The sequence below is a fragment of the Pristis pectinata genome, chromosome 1 (assembly GCF_009764475.1).
Source record: "Pristis pectinata isolate sPriPec2 chromosome 1, sPriPec2.1.pri, whole genome shotgun sequence".
Lineage (NCBI taxonomy): Eukaryota > Metazoa > Chordata > Chondrichthyes > Rhinopristiformes > Pristidae > Pristis > Pristis pectinata.
In genome coordinates this window covers 125,108,439-125,131,433 of record NC_067405.1, presented here as the reverse complement: position 1 = coordinate 125,131,433, position 22,995 = coordinate 125,108,439, and the positions used below count along the sequence as shown (strand labels likewise).

General features: G+C 40.6%; 2 protein-coding genes across 4 annotated transcripts in view; one reads left to right on the top strand and one right to left on the bottom strand.

Moving 5' to 3' along the window:
- ttc8 (tetratricopeptide repeat domain 8) overlaps positions 1–21,047 on the bottom strand; it is a 33,230-nt gene extending 12,183 nt beyond the window's left edge. Inside the window, exons 1-7 of one of the 3 annotated variants that reach the window (XM_052026733.1) lie at positions 20,926–21,047; positions 20,589–20,827; positions 8,829–8,949; positions 7,597–7,660; positions 6,689–6,848; positions 6,492–6,581; positions 474–518 (exon numbers count right to left, since the gene is read on the bottom strand). In XM_052026733.1, coding sequence (XP_051882693.1) covers positions 474–518; positions 6,492–6,581; positions 6,689–6,848; positions 7,597–7,660; positions 8,829–8,949; positions 20,589–20,702 — 594 coding nt within the window. In that variant the 5' untranslated portion in view covers positions 20,703–20,827; positions 20,926–21,047. Of the gene's footprint in view, positions 1–473; positions 519–6,491; positions 6,582–6,688; positions 6,849–7,596; positions 7,661–8,828; positions 8,950–20,588; positions 20,828–20,925 lie in introns of those variants that run through there. The other 2 variants (XM_052026741.1, XM_052026750.1) reach the window with 2 other exon arrangements.
- Positions 21,048–21,808: 761 nt separating this feature from the next.
- The window catches only part of LOC127570043 (echinoderm microtubule-associated protein-like 5), a 140,614-nt gene continuing 139,427 nt past the window's right edge, over positions 21,809–22,995 (top strand). Inside the window, 1 exon segment of the mRNA XM_052015279.1 lies at positions 21,809–22,290. Within this exon segment, the coding sequence (XP_051871239.1) occupies positions 22,094–22,290 (197 nt within the window). The 5' untranslated portion in view covers positions 21,809–22,093.

Here is a 22,995-nt window from a genome sequence, read left to right as displayed (position 1 = left end):
TTACAATTATTAATTAGTGTTTGTTTTTCATAGATTTCAGAGAGTCATACAGCACAGAAACAGGCCCTTTGGCCCAACTGGTCCATGTTGTTATCCCAAGTTTCCAAAGACACCGAACAATAAAAATTGCAATACCATCAAAATTGTCCCATAATACTTGCAAATCAATTATATACATAATATTAAGATCTTTCTTTGATTTCATAAAGAATGTTTTTATAAAAAGAATTCTATAAGTGGCTTCAGGCATTTTGTACATTTTTCAAATTTGCACCAGCAAGTACACTTACTCCATGCTGGTATTTCTGACATGTATTCTGATGACTCAAGGTCCATGTTAAGAAAGGTAAATCAGAAAGTCTATCCTTTCATATATACATTAAAAAATTATCTGGCATCAAGATTCCTTATATCCATCTTTTGCATGGTTTGCTGTATGCAACAGAAACATTGGGGATTTATTGATAACTTACAGTTTTGACATCATTTTCATGATGAAATATATATTCAAATAGTGCCTGAAAAATAAAATACACAAACAAATTCACTTTAGTTAACCTTTACAAACTCAGGATTGATACACTATTTTAACAAAAAAATTAACACACCCAACAATAATTTAAAAAAAAAAGCTTCCACTTGACTCATTTGTCTTGAATAAGGAGAAATCCAAGGTGGAGTTTTTGCTGCCAATGGTTTTTCCAAATGCAACTACCAGTTTTCATTTGTGGATTACGTATGTGGTAAATACATTAATAATATAATGACTTTTTTGTACTTTCAGAGTAAAATTGAATTGTGTGCTCAATTTGCACAAGTCATGTGGCAATTATAAGAGACAAGAAATTCTGCAGACGCTGGAATCTGGAGCAACACACACAAAATGCTGGAGGAACTCAGCAGGTCAGGCAGCATCTATGGAGGGAAATAAACAGTCAACATTTTGGGCAGAGACCCTTCATCAGGACTAGAAAGGAAGGGAGCAGAAACCAGAATGAGGTCAGGGGAGGGGGAAGGAGTACAGGGCTGGCAGGTGATAGGCGAGTCTAGGTGGGGGAGAGGGGGGGATGAAAGGGAATGACGCAAGAAGTGATAGGTAGAAGAGGCAAAGGGCTGGAGGAGGAGGAGGAATCTGGTAGGAGAGGGCAGTAGAGTATGGAATAAAGGGAAGGAGGTGGGGAATAGATGGGCAGGTTGCAGGGGAGGGGAAAGAAGGGCTGAGGGGCCACAGGAATGAGGGAAGACAAAAGAAAAGTGGGGGGAGAGAGAAAAGAGGGGAGGGGTTACTGGAAATTAGAGAAAATCAAAGTTGAGGCCATCAGGTTGGAGACTACCAAGGCAGAATATGAGGTGTTGTTCCTCCAACCTGCGTCCGGCCTCAACGTGGCAGTAGAGGAGGCCGTGGATAGACATGTCAGTGTGGGAGTGGGATTTGAAATTGAAGTGGCTGGCCACTGGGAGATCCTTGTCTTTGCGGCAGATGGAGCCAAGGTGCTCGAAGTGATCACCCAATCTGTGTCAGGTCTCATCGACGTAGAGGAGGCCACACCAGGAGCACCAGATGCAATAAATGACAGCCACAGATTCACAGGTGAAGTGCTGCCTCACCTGGAAGGACTGTCTGGGGCCCTGAGTAGTGGTGAGGGAGGTGGTGTAGGGACAGGTGTAACACTCTGTATGGTTGCAGGGTTAAGTGCTGGGTGGGGTCCATCAGTGGGGAGGGATGAGTGGACAAGGGGGTTCACGGAGAGAGCAATCCCTGCGGAAAGCTGGGGGGGGGGGGGGGGGGGGGGGGGGGAAGATGTGCTTGGTGGTGGGATCCCATTGGAGGTGGCGGAAATTGCAGAGAATGATGTGTTGGATGCAGAGGCTCGTAGGGTGATAGGTGAGGACAAGGGGAATCCCTATTATGCCCTGGGGGGGGGGGGGGTGGTGGTAGAGAAGATCGCTAGACATGCGGGAAATGGAGGAGATGCAGATGAGGGCTGCATTGATGGTGGTGGAAGGGAAACCCCCTTTACTGGAAAAAAGACAATCTCAGGTGTCCTGGAATGGAAAGCCTCCTCATGGGAACAGATGTGGCAGAGACAGAGGAACTAGGAGAAGGGGATAACATCCTTGTAAGTGACAGGGTGGGAAGAGGTGTAGTCAAGGTAACCATGGGAGTCAGTGTATTTGTAAGAGATGTCTGTGGTTAATCTCTCTCCAGAGATGGAGACAGAGAGATCCAGAAAGAAGAGAGGTGTCGGAGATGGACCAAGTAAATTTGAGGGCAGGGTGGAAGTTGAAGGCAAAGTTGATGAAATTTACGAGCTCAGCATGGGTGCAGGAAGTGGCCCCAATGCAGTCAACAATGTAGTGGAGGAAGAGTTGGGGAGCGTCACTGGTGTAGGCTTGGAACATGGACTGTTCCACGTATGAAAAGGTAGGCATAGCTGGGGCCCCATGTGAGTGCCCATGGCTATACCTTTGGTTTGGAGAAAGTGGGAGGAGCTGAAAGAGAAGTTGTTGAGGGCGAGTACCAGTTCTGCCAGATGGAGGAGGGTGGCAGTGGAGGGGAACTGGTTGGATCTGTTGTCAGGAAAGAAGCAGAGGGCCTTAAGGCCTTCCTGATAGGGGATGGAAGTGTACAGGGACTTGATGTCCATAGTGCAAATGAGGCGGTCAGGGCTGGGGAACTGAAAGTTGTTGAAGTGATGGAGGGCATGTGAAGTGTCACGGACCTAGGTGGGAAGGGACTGGACCAAGGGGGGGACAAAATGGAGTCAAGATACGAGGACAAGAGTTCAACAGGGCACGAGCAAGCAGAAACAATTACAAGAATCTCTTTGAAATCTAGATTCATTTTTTAAAAAAGGTCCATTTCCAACTACATGGAGACTGCATCATCTCACTCATGGATTAATGGCCTCCAGAGAAGAGCTAAATTTCAACTTATAAGATGCATATTAGAACAGTGTCAAAATAATTAAGATATGGTCTGCATATAATCATGGTTAAAGGAGGGGAAAGAATGGGTAAAGGCAAGATTTTCCCAAGGCTTATGAAGAAACCATTAGGAAACGAAACTGTTAAAAAAAAATTGCTGGACCAAGTTTGGTCCTTTGTAGTTTGATAACATGTTACACAGATAGTTCTAAGGTGATTTACACTTGCACAACATAGTTAAAATTATATTAGTGACTTGCATCACAGAACCTATTCTTTTTCACTTTTGAGAATCTCACCAGTCAGTGGCAAGTATGTCTGACGTCTCCCAAAACCCAGACATTTACGTGGTGCTGGGTGGGAGTCCCAGCTCTGCAAAAGCAACTGCTTGAGTAGAAATAAAATTTAAAACAATATCAAAATACAGGTTTCAAATCTCAACTACAAAAAGTAGCATTAATACAATATTCCTTAAGCAATTATTCTAATTAAACTTCTTAAAAATCTTACAATAAAGACAACAATCAAGATTATGGCCTAGAGTTTCCATCTTGGGTACAATCAGAAATCCAAATTATGTTAGAAATTGCACCAGTTTTGCAAGGTTTTTTTTGTTCACGTTTCTGCTCAAATTATTTGCATTTAGCCAAACAAAGTTTTCCATGAAAATGACAACAGAATGCAATTCTTTTAAAATAAAAACTTTGTATTAAAAATGTAAGTGGTAACCTGGCATAGCTTTATCAATAGAGTTGAAAATAGGCTTAAGAAAATAACTTTAATGTGAACATCTATTCCAATTCCTAGAACTCTATTTAGAATAAATGAAAATGTTAAGAAGTCTCAAAGAGCTATTTAGTGGTTCCAATGTGGAGTTCCAAATTAAAAGTATACCATTTTTGCTTCTTGAAGTTGGGAAAATGAAAATGGCATTGAAATTAAACAAATATTTTGTGTGAAACGTCACAGAGGATGACACCAAAATCATCCCAGAAAACAGTCAAAAGAATACAGACCTTGCATGATGAGGAGCTCAAAGAAGTTAGCATTAGTAAGAGCATTGGAAAAAATTATGGGAGTGAAAGCTGATAAACCCCTAGGACCTAATGGCCTGCTTCAAAGTTATGAAAGAGACAGTGATGGAGGTGCATTGCTTATCATCTTTCAAAATTCCATAGATTCTAGAATGATCTCCACAGATTCAAAAGTAGCAAATGTAAGCCCACTATTTAAGAAAGGAGGAAGGAGAGAGAAAACAAGGAACTACAGATCAGTTAGCCCAACAAAAGAAGTAGGAAATTGCTAGAAACTGTTAAGGAAGTAGTCGAAGGCAACTTATAAAATATCTATAGGAATGAGCATATGGATTTATGAAGAGGAAATCTGACAAATCTGTCAGTTTTCCTCAAGATTTGAACTACAACAATGGATAAAGGGAAATCAATGGATATGGTATATCTGGATTTTCATGGACTTTAGCCCTTTCATGCTCTTTAGCCAGAGGGTGGTTAAGTTGTGGAATTCCTTGCCAGGTACAGCAGTGGAGGCCAGATCATTGGGGGTGTTTAAGGAAGAGATCTAAATAGTTGGGGTATCAAGGGATATGGGGATAAGGCCGGAAATTGGGATTAGAATAGTTGTTTTTTCCTTCCCCCCCCCCCCCCCCCCCATTTCTCATTTCTTTTCCCCCCTTTTCCTTGGAGCAGACTCGATGGGCCGAATGGCCTCCTTCTGCTCCCTTGTCTTGTGATCTTGACTTCATCAAGGTACCAGACAAGATATTAAACCAGATTAAAGCATGAGATATTGGATATAATACTTGCCTGGATGAACAATTGGTTAACATTTAAGAGAGTCAGTGTGAACAGTGAACATGTCTTTTTTGGACTGGGAGGCTTTTACTGATTAGGACACTGTTATAATCAATATCATTGAGGGGAGCATGTTTAATAAATCCATGCTTGCTAATGATACAAACTAGGTACCAGTGTGGATATACAGGGACTTGACGGGCATATAGATAGGCTAAATGAAAAAGCAAAGATAGAAGAGATAGAACAGAATGTTAAAAAGGTCATTTGCAGAAAAGAAGAGCATTTCTTTTATAAAATAGGCTGAAATATGGAAAGGTGATGGTGTTCAGGGGGAGTTCAGGGTCCTTAAAGAGCTACTGGAAATTAGCATGCAGGTACATCAAACAATTTGGAATGCAGACAGTATACAGGCCCTTATTGCAAGAAGATTTGCACGTCACAAGACCATAAGATGTTGGAGCAGAGTCAGGTCATTCAGCCCATTGAGTCTGCTCCACCATTCAATCATAGTTGATTTTTTCCCCAACTCCATTGTCCTGCCTTCTCCTCATAACCTTTAACCCCCTTACCAATCAAGAACCTATCAATTTCTGGCTTAAATACACCCAATGATTTGTCCTCCACAACCTTGTGGCAACAAATTCCACAGATTCACCACCTTCTGGCTGAAGAAATTCCTCCTCATCTCAGTTTTAAAGAGGTGTCCCTTTATTCTGATGCTGTGCCCTCAGATCCTCGACTCTCAAGAGACTCTAGAACTCAGACTCTAAAGATGTCTTATTGCATTTATATGGGGGCCTGGTGAATATGCATCTGGAGTACAATACATAGGTGTGGTCTCCTTATTGTAGTAAATACATGCTTGCAAGAATGTAACAAAGATTTACCATATTGACTCCGTAGGTGGTAGGTTTGAACTATGAAAGGAGAGGTTAAGCAGACTATGCCAATATCCTCTTGAGTTTACACAAGTGAGAGGTAATCTCACTGAAACATACAAAATTCTTAAGGGGCGTGACAGGATGGATAAGATTTCCCCTAAACTTGGATGTCTCAAACCAGAGGTCACAATCTCAAAATAATGGTCACCCATTCAGGACAGAGAACAGAAATTTCTTCACTAAGGGTTATGAATCTTTGGCATTCTTGACACTAGAAGGTTATGATGCACAGTCACCAAGTGTATCGGATCCCTGTCTTGAATACATTTTTAAAAGTAAAGGATTCATATGATATGGAGTTTATACAAGAACTAGAGATTACAGAAGTAGAAGATCAGCTGTGATCTTGTGATCAAGCACAAGAGGCCAAATGGTCTACACAGAACAGGCCACTCGGCTCCCAATGTTGTGCCGATATAGCTAATACCTCCTACCTACAGGATGCCCATATCTCTCTATTTTCCTCTCATTTATGCACCCATCCAAGCCCCTCTTAAAAGCCCCCAAAGAATTTGCCTCCACCACCCTATCAGGCAACAAATTCCAGGCATCCACCACTCTGAGTAAAAAACATATGCCTCACATCTGTTTTGAACCTACCCACTCTCACCTTAAATGCATGCACTCTGGTATTGGATCACTCAATATAAGAACATGTTCACAACATAGCAAAAACTGAATTTGTACTATACATAATGTATGCATCAAAACGTCTTGATTTCTCCCCTCCCCCAAACTGGTTTGGCAGACTTTGGCCTTGCAACCAAGGGAAAACTCTGGGCCTATGCATTTAAAATTTGGCACAAACCTTGGCTAAATTTGGCTTCCCAGCATATTTGGCTAGATTTAGTCTGGATATATTAATAAAGGGTCCATCAGGGTTAGTAAGCATGGAAGCCTATAGAAAGATTGAAGAAATATTTTTTAGTTGTAGTTCTAAAGTGTTCATAAAACTGAAAATACCTTAAGTATAAAAGAAAATATTCTTCTAGAAAAAAAAATTACCGTTCCCAGCCTAACATATCTACCCGAAGCACTTGTCACTGGTTGGGCTGTATAGGCAGTTCTTGGAGTCTTGATTGCTTGCTCCATAGTGCCAGGCCTGCCAGATTGGGTGCCTGGTCTTACAAACCCAGTGATGGGTCTTCCAGACTGAGACATGGGTCTGCGAGAAGAGATAAACAGTTTGAACAGAAACACACAAAAGTAATGGCATGGAGGTCAGGGAGCTAAAACCGTCCAAGATTCTTACAATTCACTTTTGGGGAACCCTACCATCTGTAGCTTAACTGGCTGGATGCATAAATGTGGTCTTTTCTGATGGCTTTTATTTTAAAGCCTGGTCCCTGAAGAAATCTAGGCAATGTTACGTTATTGCCAGTTAATAAAAAAAAAGTTTTGGACTTGGTTAAGAAAGCATATTAAAATGGTAACAGATTATATACATTCCATATTTGGGTAAAAAGAAATTTTACAGTTTGGATTTTCCATTAGTATAGCTTTGAATTCTCAAGCATCCTGATAGGCCCTTGTACGGATCAGACATCAAGCTGACAAAACGAAACAAGGACCAAGCATAATTACATTTAAATATTATGTTCTTATATTACTACAGTGACTACACTTCAAGTTTTTTTTAAATTGTAGTTCTTTGTAGGAGTCAACGTTGTTAATAGTTTTATATAAACAAGTTATTCTTTTCTTCCTTCTAGCAGGATGCAAAGCCCAGGGTAATCTTTCTCTTAGACTAAATGTTTCTGGAAGCTATTTGAAATTTTACTCTAGTTGAGATCAGCCAATGTATCGCACACACAAAATCAAAGTAGAGTGCTTCCTGGTACGCGCTATTTGATAAATGCGCTACATGTTGTGATAACAAGTCATCAAGGGAATCCATAGTTCAACCACAATACCTGACGGCCAGGCTTGGACCTCCTCCTTGATTGACTCCTGGGAGTTTTAAAGAGGTTCCAGGTCCTGAAAATAAAACAAAAATCTTCAGAAGTATCAATTCAAAATCCCAATACCGTTTCACCAGTCGTTGTAGGCAAATTGCACCTTCGTATGTTTTGACAAAATGAAAAAACCTAAGATTTTTATAAATTTCTGATCACTAATACATTAAAACAGATCCAAATACGTTAAAGGAAGTGAAGGATAAACTTTGAAAGTTGAATATTCTTGACTCAACTTGTACCACCGAGCAGTTTCAAATCCCATTTGAGACATTTGACTACCTATTCTAAGCTAGTACGTCTGAGTATGATGCCCTCCAGATGAAATGGTCAAGCAATAGATACAATTGATTTTTTTTTAAAACATAAAACATAGCACTTTATATAACAGGATGACGCCATTTTCCTTCTTTGTCTGTTTCACTATTTTGCTAGATCAATCCAACACCAATTCTTTAGTTATACTTTCTCCACAACTTCTTGTGCTAAATATTTACTAATTTTTCCCCTTATAGATGAATGGCATTGGCTCTACAACAAACACTGCCTTTAACAAATAATTCTATGTCTAGCAACTTCATCCAAAGCATTTCTCTCTCATTTTCAATGACAACTTTAAATTGGTAACCTCCTCATCAATAACTTTCAAACAAAAGAAAATTCTCATATTCACTTGCTTTTGTTTTTAGAAACAGGTATTGCTCCAGGAGAATCCTAAATCTTTTCAAAACAGTGGCTGCTTACCTCTGGTATCAGACTTCTGAATCAGTCCTTTGACATCTTATGTTGCTTCTACCATATAATGGGCATTCAAAATTGAGTACATTTCTGCATGACAATCTGTGTCGAGCAAAACCCAAAGTGATTTTGTATTTTTTTTATATATGTATGTAAAAGTGGATTGGTTCACCTGTATTTGAACTTTCAAAGAAATCTACAGTTGGGTTCGGTTCCTCCATATCCTTTCTTTTCCACTTTCTCCATTGTGTGTACTCTGCCGTTTCAATTCTTCTCAAAAGCACCATCTTACATGTCACATAAATTGATTACACATTTCACTAACCTGTTGTTTTTCCACCAAATGTCTTTTAGTCTGTTTCACTGTTTATCAAATATCCTATATATTGCCATCTGTAAGTTTCAGTACTAAGACCCAAGTTACCAGCTAAACTGGTTACTAAAGTACTTACGGGCAATCTGTGCAATAGCACTGTCATCCAGCATTACTTCAGCTATTCCTTCGTGATCTACATCTACTTCATCCACGTACACCATCTCTGTCAAGGCTCGTGTTTTCAAGCTCCATGCAGCCTACAGAATAAATATCCATATCAAGAGTTTTATGATTACAAATTAACATCAAATATAATTTGAGCAACAAAGCTTGTATAGGATAGGCAAGCAGATAAAGGGACCAGACTTTCCAATCAGCAGCAAAAGAATGGCTTGCCTCTGACAATAGAAGAAACCTTTCCGATCCCTTCTGCAAGGATGAGTGACACGCAACCACTGTCATGTCACCAAATTGCCCAAGTAACCAATCAAATTAAAAAATACAGACAGCAGACCAGGAAGTAAACACACTTCTTTTTCTTCTAATATACAACTTGTAGAACATTTTATAGCTAGTAAGCCAAACAAAGACTAGAATATGTACATTAATTAAAAAAACAGAAACATTGTAAAAACAAATCTTCCAGAATATTTTCAAACACATTTGATAATTCACCGATTTGAAGATGACAATAATCCACACCCTGTAAAGGAACAGTGAATATTTTCAGACATTTCACAACTTTCCATGTTTACACCTGTATTCCAAAAGCTGCTGCCAGATTTCCTCCAACATAAGTATGCACTGCCAGCCTCACCATTTCTCACACCCCTGAGAGAACAGGCAAGATTTGATGCTTTTGCATAGCAGAAACAAGGAGGTTCTGTTTATTTTACTAATTACTATGCTGTATTTCATTCTCCAGAATAAAAGGAACTTAAACCAAGTTAGGTGCACCAGCATGAAAGGCTATCTTTTAAATATCTGATTTCACTAATAAGATACTAATTCACTTTTTTGGACATTAAACACAGGTGTTACTGAAGAATTTTCACTGCTGTATATATATATTCTTTGAAGATGAACTAGTAGAATAGATAAGGGAAAAGCAGTGGAAGTTGTATATTTGGATCTTCAGAAGGATTTTAAGGACACAACGTGGTTAGGCACACACAGAATTAGGGACAATGTTCTGACATGAATTGCAAATTGATTATTGGAGAGAAAACAAAGCAGGAGCAAACAGGTCTTTTTCAGGTTGACAGGCTGTGATTAGTGGAGTACTGTAGAAGTTGTTGCTTAGGACCCAGCTATTCAGTTTGTATCAACAATTTGGCTGAGGGGCTAATTGTTCAATTTCCAATTTTGCTTTTGATAAAAAAAACTGATTGAGAGTAGCGAGGATATAAAGTAGCTTCAAGGCGATGTAGACAAGCTACATGAATGGATGACAACACAGTAGATGGAATAGAATTTGGAAAAATATGGAATTAAATACACTGGTGGACAAAACAGAAACCAGAATACTTGGGCAAGGTCAGAGTCGCCAAGAGTGCTGGAGGTCATCTGGTCAACAGGGGTAGTTAAAGAAAGTGAGAGAGAGAAAAACTGAAAACAAAAATTATGAGATGAGGGTTGTTAGAAAGCACGTATACAAACAAAGGAACATAAAAATTCAGTCCTACATTCAGTCCACAGGGATAACTTGGTCTCTGTTGAATGTTGTTTTAATTTACAATCCCACCTCTGATCTATCTGTCTGTGGCTCCCTCACTGTTATAATGAGACCCAAAATAATTTTGGGGAAAAACACTTTATTTACTGTTTGGGCAAGTTGTAGCCTTCCAGACTCAACACACAATCCACGTTTAGTTTCTCGAATGTAGGGGAGATCACTTTGTGAACACTATATACACTACAGTAAATTGGAACAAGTCCAATTAAATAGCTGTTTCACTTGAATAACTGTTTGTGTCCCTGGATGGTGGGAAGGAAGAGGCGAAAGGACAGCTGTGGCATTTCCTGCCGTTGCATAGCAAAGTGCAATTAGGGGAATGGTGGTCCTTTCTCCAGTGGAACGAGAAGGCCAGTTTGAAAGCCTCCTTTAAGAAGCTTTCAAACTGGCAACATATTTGCAAAATAAAACTGGCAATAATACTCTTCACTTATTTCCTATGATACCAATATAGCAGCCAAGGTAATTTCTGGTTAAGGGAAAAAACAAATTAAAGAATGGCACAAAAACAGGGTTGGAAAAAGCCAAGAAATAAGCTGGATGCAGCACAAAACCTTTTCAGAACAAAACCTAAAATCAGAGTATTATTATTTTTAAAAACCTTCTTGTAGCTTATCCACTATTATTCATCAAATGTTTACTAAAATGACTTTGAGAATCGCTTATTTCCAAAAGATTTATTTTGTAAGGATTGCACTGCTACAGAATGAAAGAAACATGTGGGAAGGAATGAGGGAATCTAGTTTTGTGGGTTTTTTTTTTACCTCAGTTACAATGGTTTTAATTTCACTTTCCTTGGCAAGCATGAAAAAGAAAAAAAATCAACAAATATCACTTTAAATATCAAGTAGAACTGTTAAAACATAGCACAACTATTTATCATTTTGGAGATGAAAATTCAATCTCTTTTCTTTATAAGAAACTGCAAACCACTACCTAGTTTTCTTGCCTTCCCCCAGTAGATATTGCACCTATTAGCATGTTATGATTGTTGCAAGATACTCTTGGAATCTTGCCCATAGAAGATAAGAGGGCAGTGGTGGATGAGTCTCATTCTGGATGGAGGTCTGTGATTAGTGGTGTTCCGCAGGATGAAAATGTGGCAGGGTGGGTGAGTAAGTTTGCAGATGACAAAGATTGGTGACACTGTGGATTGCATAGAAGATTGCTGAAGGATACAGCAGGAGATACAGTGGTATGCAAAAGTTTGGGCACCCCTGGTCAAAATTTCTGTTGCTGTGAATAGCTAAGCAAGTAAAAGATGACCTGATTTCCAAAAGGCATAAAGTTAAAGATGACACATTTCTTTAATATTTTAAGCAAGATTACTTTTTTTATTTCCATCTTTTAGTTTCAAAACAACAAAAAAGGAAAAGGGCCCGAAGCAAAAGTTTGGGCACCCTGCATGGTCAGTACTTAGTAACACCCCTTTTGGCAAGTATAACAGCTCGTAAATGCTTTCTGTAGCCAGCTAAGAGTCTTTCAATTCTTGTTTGGAGGATTTTCACCCATTCTTCCTTGCAAAAGGCTTCTAGTTCTGAGAGATTCTTGGGCTGTCTTGCATGCACCGCTCTTGAGGTCTATCCACAGATTTTCAATGATGTTTAGGCCGAGGGACTGTGAGGGCCATGGCAAAACCTTCAGCTTGTGCCTCGAGGTAGTCCATTGTGGATTTTGAGGTGTGCTTAGGATTGTTATCCTGTTGTAGAAGCCATCTTTTCATCTTCAGCTTTTTTTTAAAAAAACAGACGGTGTGATGTTTGCTTCCAGAATTTGGTGGTATTTAATTGAATTCATTCTTCCCTCGACCAGTGAAATGTTCCCTGTGCCACTGGCTGCAACACAAGCCCAAAGCATGATCAATCCACCCCGGTGCTTAACAGTTGGAGAGGTGTTCTTTTCATGAAATTCTGCACCCTTTTTTCTCCCAACTTTCCTGCATCCTCACCACAAAATTCAGCATCAGAAATTTGCAAAGGAACATCTAAACAAGCCTGATGCATTTTGGGAACAAGTCCCGCGGACTGAAGTTAAAATAGAACTTTTTGGCCGCAATGAGCAAAGGTATGTTTGGAGAAAAAAGGGTGCAGGATTTCATGAAAAGAACACCTCTTCAACTGTTAAGCACGGGGGTGGATCGATCATGTTTTGAGCTTGTGTTGCAGCCAGTGGCATGGGGAACATTTCACTGGTAGAGGGAAGAATGAATTCAATTAAATACCACCAAATTCTGGAAGCAAACATCACACCGTCTGTAAAAAAGCTGAAGATGAAAAGAGGATTGCTTCTACAACAGGATAATGATCCTAAACACACCTCAAAATCCACAATGGACTACCTCAAGAGGCACAAGCTGAAGGTTTTGCCATGGCCCTCACAGTCCCCTGACCTAAACATCATCGAAAATCTGTGGATAGACCTCAAAAGAGCAGTGCATGCAAGACGGCCCAAGAATTTCACAGAACTAGAAGTCTTTTGCAAGGAAGAATGGGCAAAAATCCCCCAAACAAGAATTGAAAGACTCTTAGCTGGCTACAGAAAGCGTTTACGAGCTGTGATACTTGCCAAAGGGGGTGTTACTAAGTACTGACCATGCAGGGTGCCCAAACTTTTGCTTCGGGCCCTTTTCCTTTTTTGTTATTTTGAAACTGTAAAAGATGAAAATAAAAAAGTAATCTTGCTTGAACTATTAAAGAAATGTCATCTTTTACTCACTTAGCTATTCACAGTAACAGAAATTATGACTGGGGTGCCCAAACTTTTGCATGCCACTGTAGATCAGTTGCAGATATGGGCAGAGAAGTGGCAGATGGAGTTTAATCCAGGCAACTGTGAGGTGCAACACTTTGAGATCTAATTCAAAGGGAGTTAGGTTAATGGAAGGATATTTAACACTGCTGATGAAGAGAGGGATCTTGGGGTACAGGTACATGGATCCCTAAAAGTGGCTGCACAGGCTGATAGGATGGTAAAGGCAGTATATGGCATGCTTTCCTTCATTCATCAAGTCATTGTGTACAAGAGCCAGGAAGTTATGTTACAGCTTTATAAAACTCTGGTTAGGCCAAATTTAGGATACTGCGTTCAATTTTGGTTGCCTCACTAAAGGAAGGATGTGGCTGCTTTGGAGAGGGTGCCGAGGACGTTTACCAGGATGCTGCCTGGTTTGGAGGACATGTGCTATGAGGAGAGGTTGGACAAGCTGGGGCTGTTTTCTCTAGAGCTGTGGAGACCGATGGGAGATTTGACAGAAGTTTATAGAGGCATAGATAGAGTAGACAGCCAGTAGCTTTTTCCCAGGATTAGAACATCTAGTACGAGAGGGCATGCATTTGTGAGTGTATGAAGGTAAAAAGGAGATGTGCAAGGCAAGATTTTTTTTAAAAACACAGTGGCGGGGACCTGGAATGCACTGCCAGGGGTGGTGTTAGAGACAGACAGCATAGGAGTGTTTAAGAGATTCTTGATAGGAATATGCAGAGAAGGGAGGGATATGGTCAATATGCAGGGAAGAGGGATTAGATTAATTAGGAGTCATTGATTTAATTGATTTGGCACAACATCATGGGCCGAAAGGCCTGTCCTGTGCTGTTTTATGTTGAATCCTGATCATCTGAATAGGGTCAATAGACCAGCTGACCATTTCAGGACTGTCATTTGTTCATATTACAACAATCATCTGTTGCAATATATGGATGGGGAGACACTATAAATATATTTGGCATTGTTCTAATTAGCTTAATATTAAAGTGACAAGTGAGCAGAATGCTGCCTTAAGGCAGTCAATGTATTTCCTAAAAATATATTTTTATAAAAACACAATAAAATTGCTATATCTTTTGTGACACAGGATATGCAATCATCTACTAAGCAAGACAATCTCCCCTATGGGTGACATTGTTTCATGTAAAAATCTCTTTTATGCACAAGGTATATAACTAAACTGACCACATGGCCAAAGCCTCACACTTTCGCCAACCAAGAGCTGCAGTACATTCTGGTTTTGACCAAGGAGTCCCAAATGTGTATACATGTGTGAGAAAGATTGAAGTCCCAGCATTGTTACAAATCTCAAAAACAAGAGTGCCCATCTACACTAATGTCATTTGCCCAAAAAGGTCTGTATGGACATGGTGGACCAAAGGGCCCCATTTCATGATTCTACGACTCTGGCATTTTATAGGAAGTCTGCTGCAAGAAAACAGAAAAAAATATTAAACTAGCTCTAAAATTATTAACTATGTTAAAAAACAAATACATTTATTCTCATGACAATTAGTTAATACTGTTAGTTGAAATATATCAAAATAATTTACAAAAATGTACAATTTTATATTCACTAACATCTACATATTGGGAACAATATGTGCACATCAATGGACATTTATACATCCCAATTCATTAGAATGTAAATACAATTTCCCACTGCAACTGTTTCTTAAATTATAGTAGTGGAGGCGAAAACCCAGCTGATCATTTAAGTCAAACTACCTAATATCAGCCCTAACTTCATCTTTTATTAGATAGAAGCTTTACAACTGCTATATTCCCAATACCTAATTTCAAGTAGTATCCCAGATTTCCTTTTACTACCTAACATTTTCCAAAGACAACTCCTAAACAGTTCCTTTTGAGGGTGGAAACCCAGACCTTTTTTCCGTACCCTCTTAAAGTTCCAATTCCTCTAAACAATCTGGAGACACAAGAGAGGCTACAGATGCTGGAAATCTGGAGTAATGAACACAGAATGCTGGAGGAACTCAGCAGGTCGGGCAGCATCTATGGAGGGAAGTGCATGGGCCGAGACCCTTCATCAGGACTAGAAAGGAAAAGGGCAGAAGCCAGGGGGAGGGGGAGGTGCATGAGCTGGCAGATGATTGGCGAGTCCAGGTGATTGGGGGGGGGGGGGGGGGGGGGGGGGGGGGGTGGGGGGGGGGAGGTAGTAGATGGGGGAGGGAGGGGGTGAAAGGGAATGATGTGAGAAGCTGGGAGGTGATAGGTGGAAGAGGCAAACAGCTGAAGGAGGAGGAATCCGATAGGGGAGGACAGTAGGACTTCATCAACAAATAGAATGTCATCAACATTGCCTCCAACTTCCATCCTGCCTTCAAATTCACTTGGTCCATCTCCAACACCTTTCCCTTTTCTTAATCTCTCCATCTCTAGAGACAGATTATCTACAGACATCTTTTACAAACCCACTGACTCCTGCAGTTACTTCGACTGCACCTCTTCCTACTCGATCACTTGCATGGATGCTATTCCCTTCTCTCGGTTCCTCTGCCTCATCTGTTCTTGTGATGAGGCTTTTGCATTCCAGGACATCAGAGATGTCCTTTTTTCTCCCCCCGTAAACGGGGGTTCTCTTCCGCTACTATCAATGCAGCCCTCACCCGCACCTCCTCCATTCCTCACACATCTGCGCTCACCCCACCCCACAACATAATGGGGATAGTGTTCCCGTTGTCCTCATCTACCACCCTACGCATCAACACATCATTCTCCACAACTTCTGCCATCTCCAATGAGATCCCACCACCAGGCACATCTTCCCCCCTCCCCTCTCTGCAGGGATTGTTCTCTCTGTGACTCCCTTATCCACTCGTCCCTCCCCACCGATCAACCTCCAAGCACTTATCCCCGCAACTGTGCTAAGTGCTACACCTGCCCCTACACCTCCCCTCTCACCACCATTCAGGGCCCTAGACAGTCCTTCCAGGTGAGGCAGCACTTCACATGTGAACCCATCAGGGTCACTTTTGCATCCAGTGTTCCCAGTGTGGCCTCTTCTACGTCGGTGAGACCTGACACAGATTGGGGGGCCTCTTCATTGAGCACCTTGCTCCATCCCCCACAACAGCCAAGATCTTCCGGTGGCCAGCCATTTTAATTCCACTTCTCATTCTCACATTAACATGTCTATCCACAGCCTCCTCTACTCCCACGTTGAGGCCACGTGCAGGTTGGAGGAGCAATACCTCATATCCCGTCTTGGTAGTTTCCAACCTGACAGCATCAACATTGATTTCCAACTTCCAGTAACCACTCCCCTCTTTTTTCCTCCCCCCCCCCACCTTTTGTTTTCCCTCATTCCTGTGACCCCTTCACCCCTCCCCCACCCTCTCGACCTGCCCACCTCATTCCCTTTATTCCATGGCCTGTTATCCTCTTTTATCAGATTCCTTCTTCTTCAGCCCTGCCTCTTCCACCCATCACCTCCCAGCTTCTCACATCACTCCCTTTCACCCCCCTCCCCCACCCACCCTCACCCTCTACCTTCCCTCTCTCACCTGGACTCACCCATCACCTGCCAGCTCGTGCTCCTCCCCTTCCCCAGACCCTTTTATTCTGGCTTCTGTCGAAGAGTTCAAATGAAGGGTCTCGGCCCAAAATGTCAACTGTTCATTTCCCTCCATAGATGGCTGCCTGATGTGCTGAGTTCCTCCAGCATTTTGTGTTCTTTCCTCTCAGCAATCGTTTGTTTGTTCCATTCACCACTTATCAAAAGTAACTCCATAATTCCCGTGCATCTCTTCCAATTTTCACACTGATACTTCAGGCACAGTAGTGTAGTGGTTAGCATAACGCCTTACAGCACCAGCAACCCAGGTTCAATTCCAGCTACTGTCTGTAAGGAATTTGTACGTTCTCCCTGTGTCTGTGTGGGTTTCCTCTGGGTGCTCCAGTTTCCTCCCACATTCCAGAGACATACGGGTTAGGAAGTTGTGGGCATGCTATGTTGGTGCCAGAAGAGTGGTGACACTTGCGGGCGGCCCCCAGAACATTACGCAAAAGACGCATTTCACTGTGTGTTTCGATGTACATGTGACTAATAAAGATATCTTATCTTACTAGGGATTTACCTATAATCCCCTCCCATTTCTCATCAGCATGCTACCCTTCAGCAACACCATCTGAAAAAACACCATCAGATTCCTCACCTACATGAAATATATGAGCCGCCCCTGGATAATGAACAGGATCCATTTTTACAGATATCTATTAGTCAATTATGTCCATAAGTCAGAAGATACACACACAAAAAACACACTATATTGTAACCATATCTGCACAGTATTGTAATGAATGGCATCAAAAGCACATAAGAATGATAAGAAAAATAACAAATTACTAAAAGTGGAGAGAAAGAGGAAACTAGTTCTGCTATTCATAGGAATGAATACATATGTACATCGGATTATTTAATTTAATATTGTGGGAGCTCATTCTTATGTAGGAGTACCCATAACTCAATTGTTCTTAATCCAGGTATGGCCTGTATCTGGCTCCACCTCACCACCACTTAATTTGACTTTTCTCAAATCTCCAAGTTAACAAGCTGATTGTTAGGCAGACAGAAATATTGACTCTAGTCTCTTCATACCCCAGCCATCAACTCCTACCACAGCAAATGTTCAAACTAAACCAGATTATTTGTACCTATGCAGTCATTTTTGACTATGAGACAAACTTTTGACCACAAAGCACCATCAATAAAATTGCCTGCTTCTATCTGTATCACTTGGTCAGAATTCATCTTTGCTTCACTGCATATGCTGCTGAAACCCCAACGTTGTTATTTCTAGTTTACTGGCCTTCCTCATCCTGCACTTGACAAATTTATGATCATTCAAAACTGCATTGCACATTCTAGGTTACATGCCTTGGTAGGTCAATTAGCTATCGCAAATTGCCCCCAGTGTAGGTTGACAGCAAAATTGATGGGAATGTGGGAAAACTAGCTTATAGGAAAAATTAATGAGAGAGTGGGATTGCTCAGTCAATTGGTAAAGATTCAATAGACCAAGTAGCTTCCCTTTACATCACAAGGAATTACGGAAGTTCACACCAAATTCTGTTCATCCATTAACACTGTGATCACTGGCCTAAACAGGCTCAGTTAAACCATATCTCAGTTTAAAAATTCTCATCTTTTCCTAAACCTGCTGGTCCTCACCACTTCCCATCTCTGTAACAACCTTCTACGATTTCTCTCCAGGTAACTGCCTCTCTGCCAAGATGCCTGCACTTCTGGCATGTGATTATCCCTGACATGAGTCACTTCAACACTGGTGGTTGTGCCTTCTGCTACCAAGTCCCCAAGCTCTAGAATTCCTTTAACTTCATTTATCTATCCTTCTCTATGGCAAAACCCACCCCTGCTGATCAAGCTTCCGGCTTCCTGAACATCCTGGCCAGATACCTCCCTGTGTAAGTTGTGTCAAAGTTGTTCCCTAACAATTCCTTGAACCCTATTTGGGTATCCTGTTACAAAAGATGCCATGAGTTTTCTTTCCCTAAAAAGAAAACAATTCATTGAAAGTTTTCAATGTTGAATGCTTTAATCTAATTTCCCCAGTCTACTTTAGCTAAATTTATTCCTCATACCTCTGAAATCTTTGAATTCAGAACTCCAATTTCCAACTTGTGTGTTACTCTACAGCTCACTGTAACATTCCATAACACTACAATTACTTCTCCATCATCCCCATTCCAAAGGATCCCCAACTACGTAATTATGAACTAAGCCTGTCTCACTACATCAAAATCTCAGAAAACAGCCTAACAACTTAAAATAGCCCAACTTTCCTATTTGGTTTTGGGATACATTACCAGGAAATTCTCCTGAACACAATACACCAAATGATTTTCTAGAATTCTTATGCCAACTTAATTTGCCCAGTCTGCATAAAAATTCAAATATCTTGCAATTATTTTATTATATTTTCTTCAATCTCCTCATTTCTTGAGTAATGTTGTTTAGAACAGTGCTGTAAAAGTAAAAAGCAAACTTATCAAGGTATCCAAAACTTGGTCCCACATTATTCCAGAATTTACCCCACCAAATCTACACTGAAAATACCAGGAACACTACAAATCAAGCAGCATTTCAATACTTCAAGTCAATGACCTTTCATCATAACATCGATCACGTCTCTCTCCACATTTCTGGTAAGCGTTATAGACATTTTCTGCTCTTGTTTCAGTTTTTCAGGATCTGCAGTTTTGTTTTTTATATAAATACATGCTTTAATTACAAACCAAATCCTGTCCTTGAGCAATGCTATATGAAATTACCTAACTTACAAACTACTTTAACAAATCAAATTATGGTTTGACTTTTTAAAGTTGCTCTTGTCTATAGACTAAACATTTTAAAAATAACACAACCTGAACCTGAAAACTGTGCTTCCAGAGTTCATAATCAATATCGTTAGCTGTCCTCTGAAAAGGCATGGCAAATTACTCAGTTCACGGCAATTAGAAATAGCAATTTCTAATTGGCTTGACCTTGCCAGAAATGCCAACAGCATGTGAATGAATACATTTAAAAATAATTTGCACCTTTTCAAGATTTCCCCATTATTCACAATTAGGCATTGGATTGACAATATTTAACCTTAGGAATGATACTTTAATTTCATGATTGTGCCAAGTTCAAGCGAGAAATAAAATGCAAGCATTTCACTATCCTAACCAATTGCCACAAAATTACCATACACTTACATTAAGGAAATTATTTATAAAGAAAAGCACTTTTAATAACTTCTGAAATACAACTATGTAGTACGTGAGAATCAAAGATAGACAAATGTAATGGAATAAGTTGGAGAAATCATAATGATTTATAAAAAGTTCTAAAATTTCAGCAACTGACTTTTAACAAAACAATAATACGTACAAAATAAAATGTTTAAATTAGTAACTAACCCAAACTGTTTAAATTATATAATTGTTAATTTCAGTATATGTTATTGCAATAATCATTACTTATTAGCCTAAATCCTAGCAAGGAGGAGCATGAACATGACTGTTACATAAGCGACGATATTAGTTAATAAAATAACAAATGTCTGTGCGTACACTGCCTTGAAGGCGAATGAAAGACAGGGGAGCTTGTAATGTAATCGTCCATTGGAAAGGATACGTCTCCTAAAATGTTCCGAGATTGCTGTATGAAACTACGTATTGTATTTCACTTAGTTTACCAGAATACATCTCCCAAGCCGGGAACATTTGAAACGCCCGAATGTTAATCGATCACCTGTACGCACGCAATCTTCGAAATATCAATTCCAGAAACAGAAAATGTTCTTTGCTGCGAATTAAGGAGGAATGTTAACGGGATCCTGAATCACAGCCGCACGGCGGTTTCTCTACCTGGTCATAAGCGTTCTCCTCCAGGAGCTGCGTGCAGATATCGGCGCAAGACTGGAACTTGCGCCTCCTGAAATAACTCCAGGCCAAGAACATGGGATCCATGTCCAAACCCATTTTAATCCAACAAAATCACCATCTCAACCCGCAACGGGGTCGAATGGCGGCCGGAGCGTCCCCACCGTCACTCCCAGCAACGCACCCTGGGGCCCTTCACAGTTGCATGCTGTCTCCACAACCGCCTGATAAACAAGCAAATGCCGAGTGTAAGTACAATTAAATAATCAACGATATTAATGGGAAAAACATGGTCACCGTGATGTATCACGCAGCAACTTACCCATTTTTGATTCATAATCCTATTTCATTCGGCGGCAAAAACAGAAACATGGTCGCACCTACGACCTTCAACTGCTTTCTTTGCTGCCAATCATCCTGTCAATGAACAGTCATCAACCAAAGCTGTATCCATTGGCGTGATGTATAAATATCAATGAATAAAATGTAATATTTTATTGATAATTAGCACCATTTTCAAGTGATACTACTTTGAAGCACTAATGTTATGTTACGTTTCATAAATAGCCGTGATTATATAATAACCAGAGGAGCTATTTTTCAGTATCACGGTGTTCTTTTCCAATATATTTTGAGTTATTTCAGGTTAATATATTGTCTCATCAACTAGGAAATGAAATTATGGATACTGAAATATTTCTTCTGGGTTTAAATCCGTGAACGAAAATTGCAAGTTTTTAAAATGTAAAGCAGATTCTTCAATAGCAAATGACAACAAAAGGTAAAAATAGCAAAGTCAAGCTGGAAATCTGAAATGGAAAAAACATTCAAGAAATCGGGTATTGATTGCTGAGAAAATAACGTAGGGTCTTAACCTGAATAACCCTTCGCTGAACTAGGCTATTAAGCCTCAAAAGTTGACCTTCTCCCCCCCCCCCCCCCCAGATATTGTGGTCCAACCTACTACTTTTGAATTTCAGTATTTTCTTATTTAGCTTCATATTTCAAGCTCCATCATGATTGTCAAGTCATTAGTTAATCGCTACGCTAATAGTCAACTCTTATTTCCTACCACCTCCCGCTTTGCTTTACGAATGACAAGCGGGTTTAAGAGATTCGCGCAGCAGAAGACGGGACATCGTGGCTGATTGACGTGTGCGTTCGGCTCCCCATTGGTTATATGCGCTGTCCATCGGCCGGGCGCCGAGCTTTCCCTCGGCTGGGCCGTGCGAGTGCGCACGCGCGGAGGGCGGAGGTGTTAAAGCGGTCCGCTCACCTGTGGACCGCGGGGGCTGGTAGTTGTTTTGAAAGGAGGGTTGGTGGCACGCTGCTCTCGGTGTTTGTGGGAGCGGAAAGGCAATGCATGACAGCTGTTGAACATCCCTGCACTCAGCTCGGCACAGGCAGGGAGGACGGACAAGGTTGGGAAGAGGAGATAACGCGTGCCCAGTTGAGGACGGCGCTGTGCTTTGGGAGTGGGAGGTGCTGATATGGCTGATGGAGCGGCACCCAATTGTCATCTACGGCTGGAGTGGGTTTATGGCTACCGGGGACACCAATGCCGAAACAACCTCTACTATACTGCTTCCAAGGAAATCGTTTATTTCGTTGCAGGTGTTGGGGTGGTTTATAACACACGGGAACATAAGCAAAAATTCTTTCTGGGTCATAACGATGATGTAATCAGGTATTTTACTTTTATTTTTAAACTACCGTCAAACACCGAGCTCAATCTCTTATTAAATGAATGCCGTTTATCTCTATTATGCGCGCTTGTTAGTCCCGGTTCCTGTTATTTGGTTGCATGTGTTGGTAGGCAAAATGTGTCCCCGAGTCTGTAAATCTGGCAAGTTACTTTCTGCCATAAATTAACTGCTTCATGTACGCTCAAAATCCAAGTTTACTGATTTTTTTGAAATCAAAGAGATTTTTAATATCCTTCTTCCCCCTTCTCTCTCCCCCCCCCCCCCCACTTCATTCATCACCTTGTCGAGTGCTGGTCCGAGAATGATCGGAAAGAAATCGTTCATAAAGGCGCGATATATTTTGATGTCTGCTAAATTTTTCTTTCTTATTTGTGTTTCCCGTACTCCGCATAAACGCAACTAATTTGAAATAAGTTATTCTAATTAAAAGGTCATTGTTTTGGGATTATTTGCTGTAATTATTGAAATAAAATGAAAACATCACAATCGATTGAATAGTTTGGTCCATATTGCAAATTGGAATTATCGTAAGGCCTATAAAATATTAAAACTTGTGATTGCTTGGTGTTTCAAGTAATTAGAAATATAATATAATATTTTGAGCTCTGGCATGTGTGTATTTTATAACATCTTTCATGCACATGAGCAACGACAGTCTCTTTTAAACATCCAGCTGCTGGCATTGT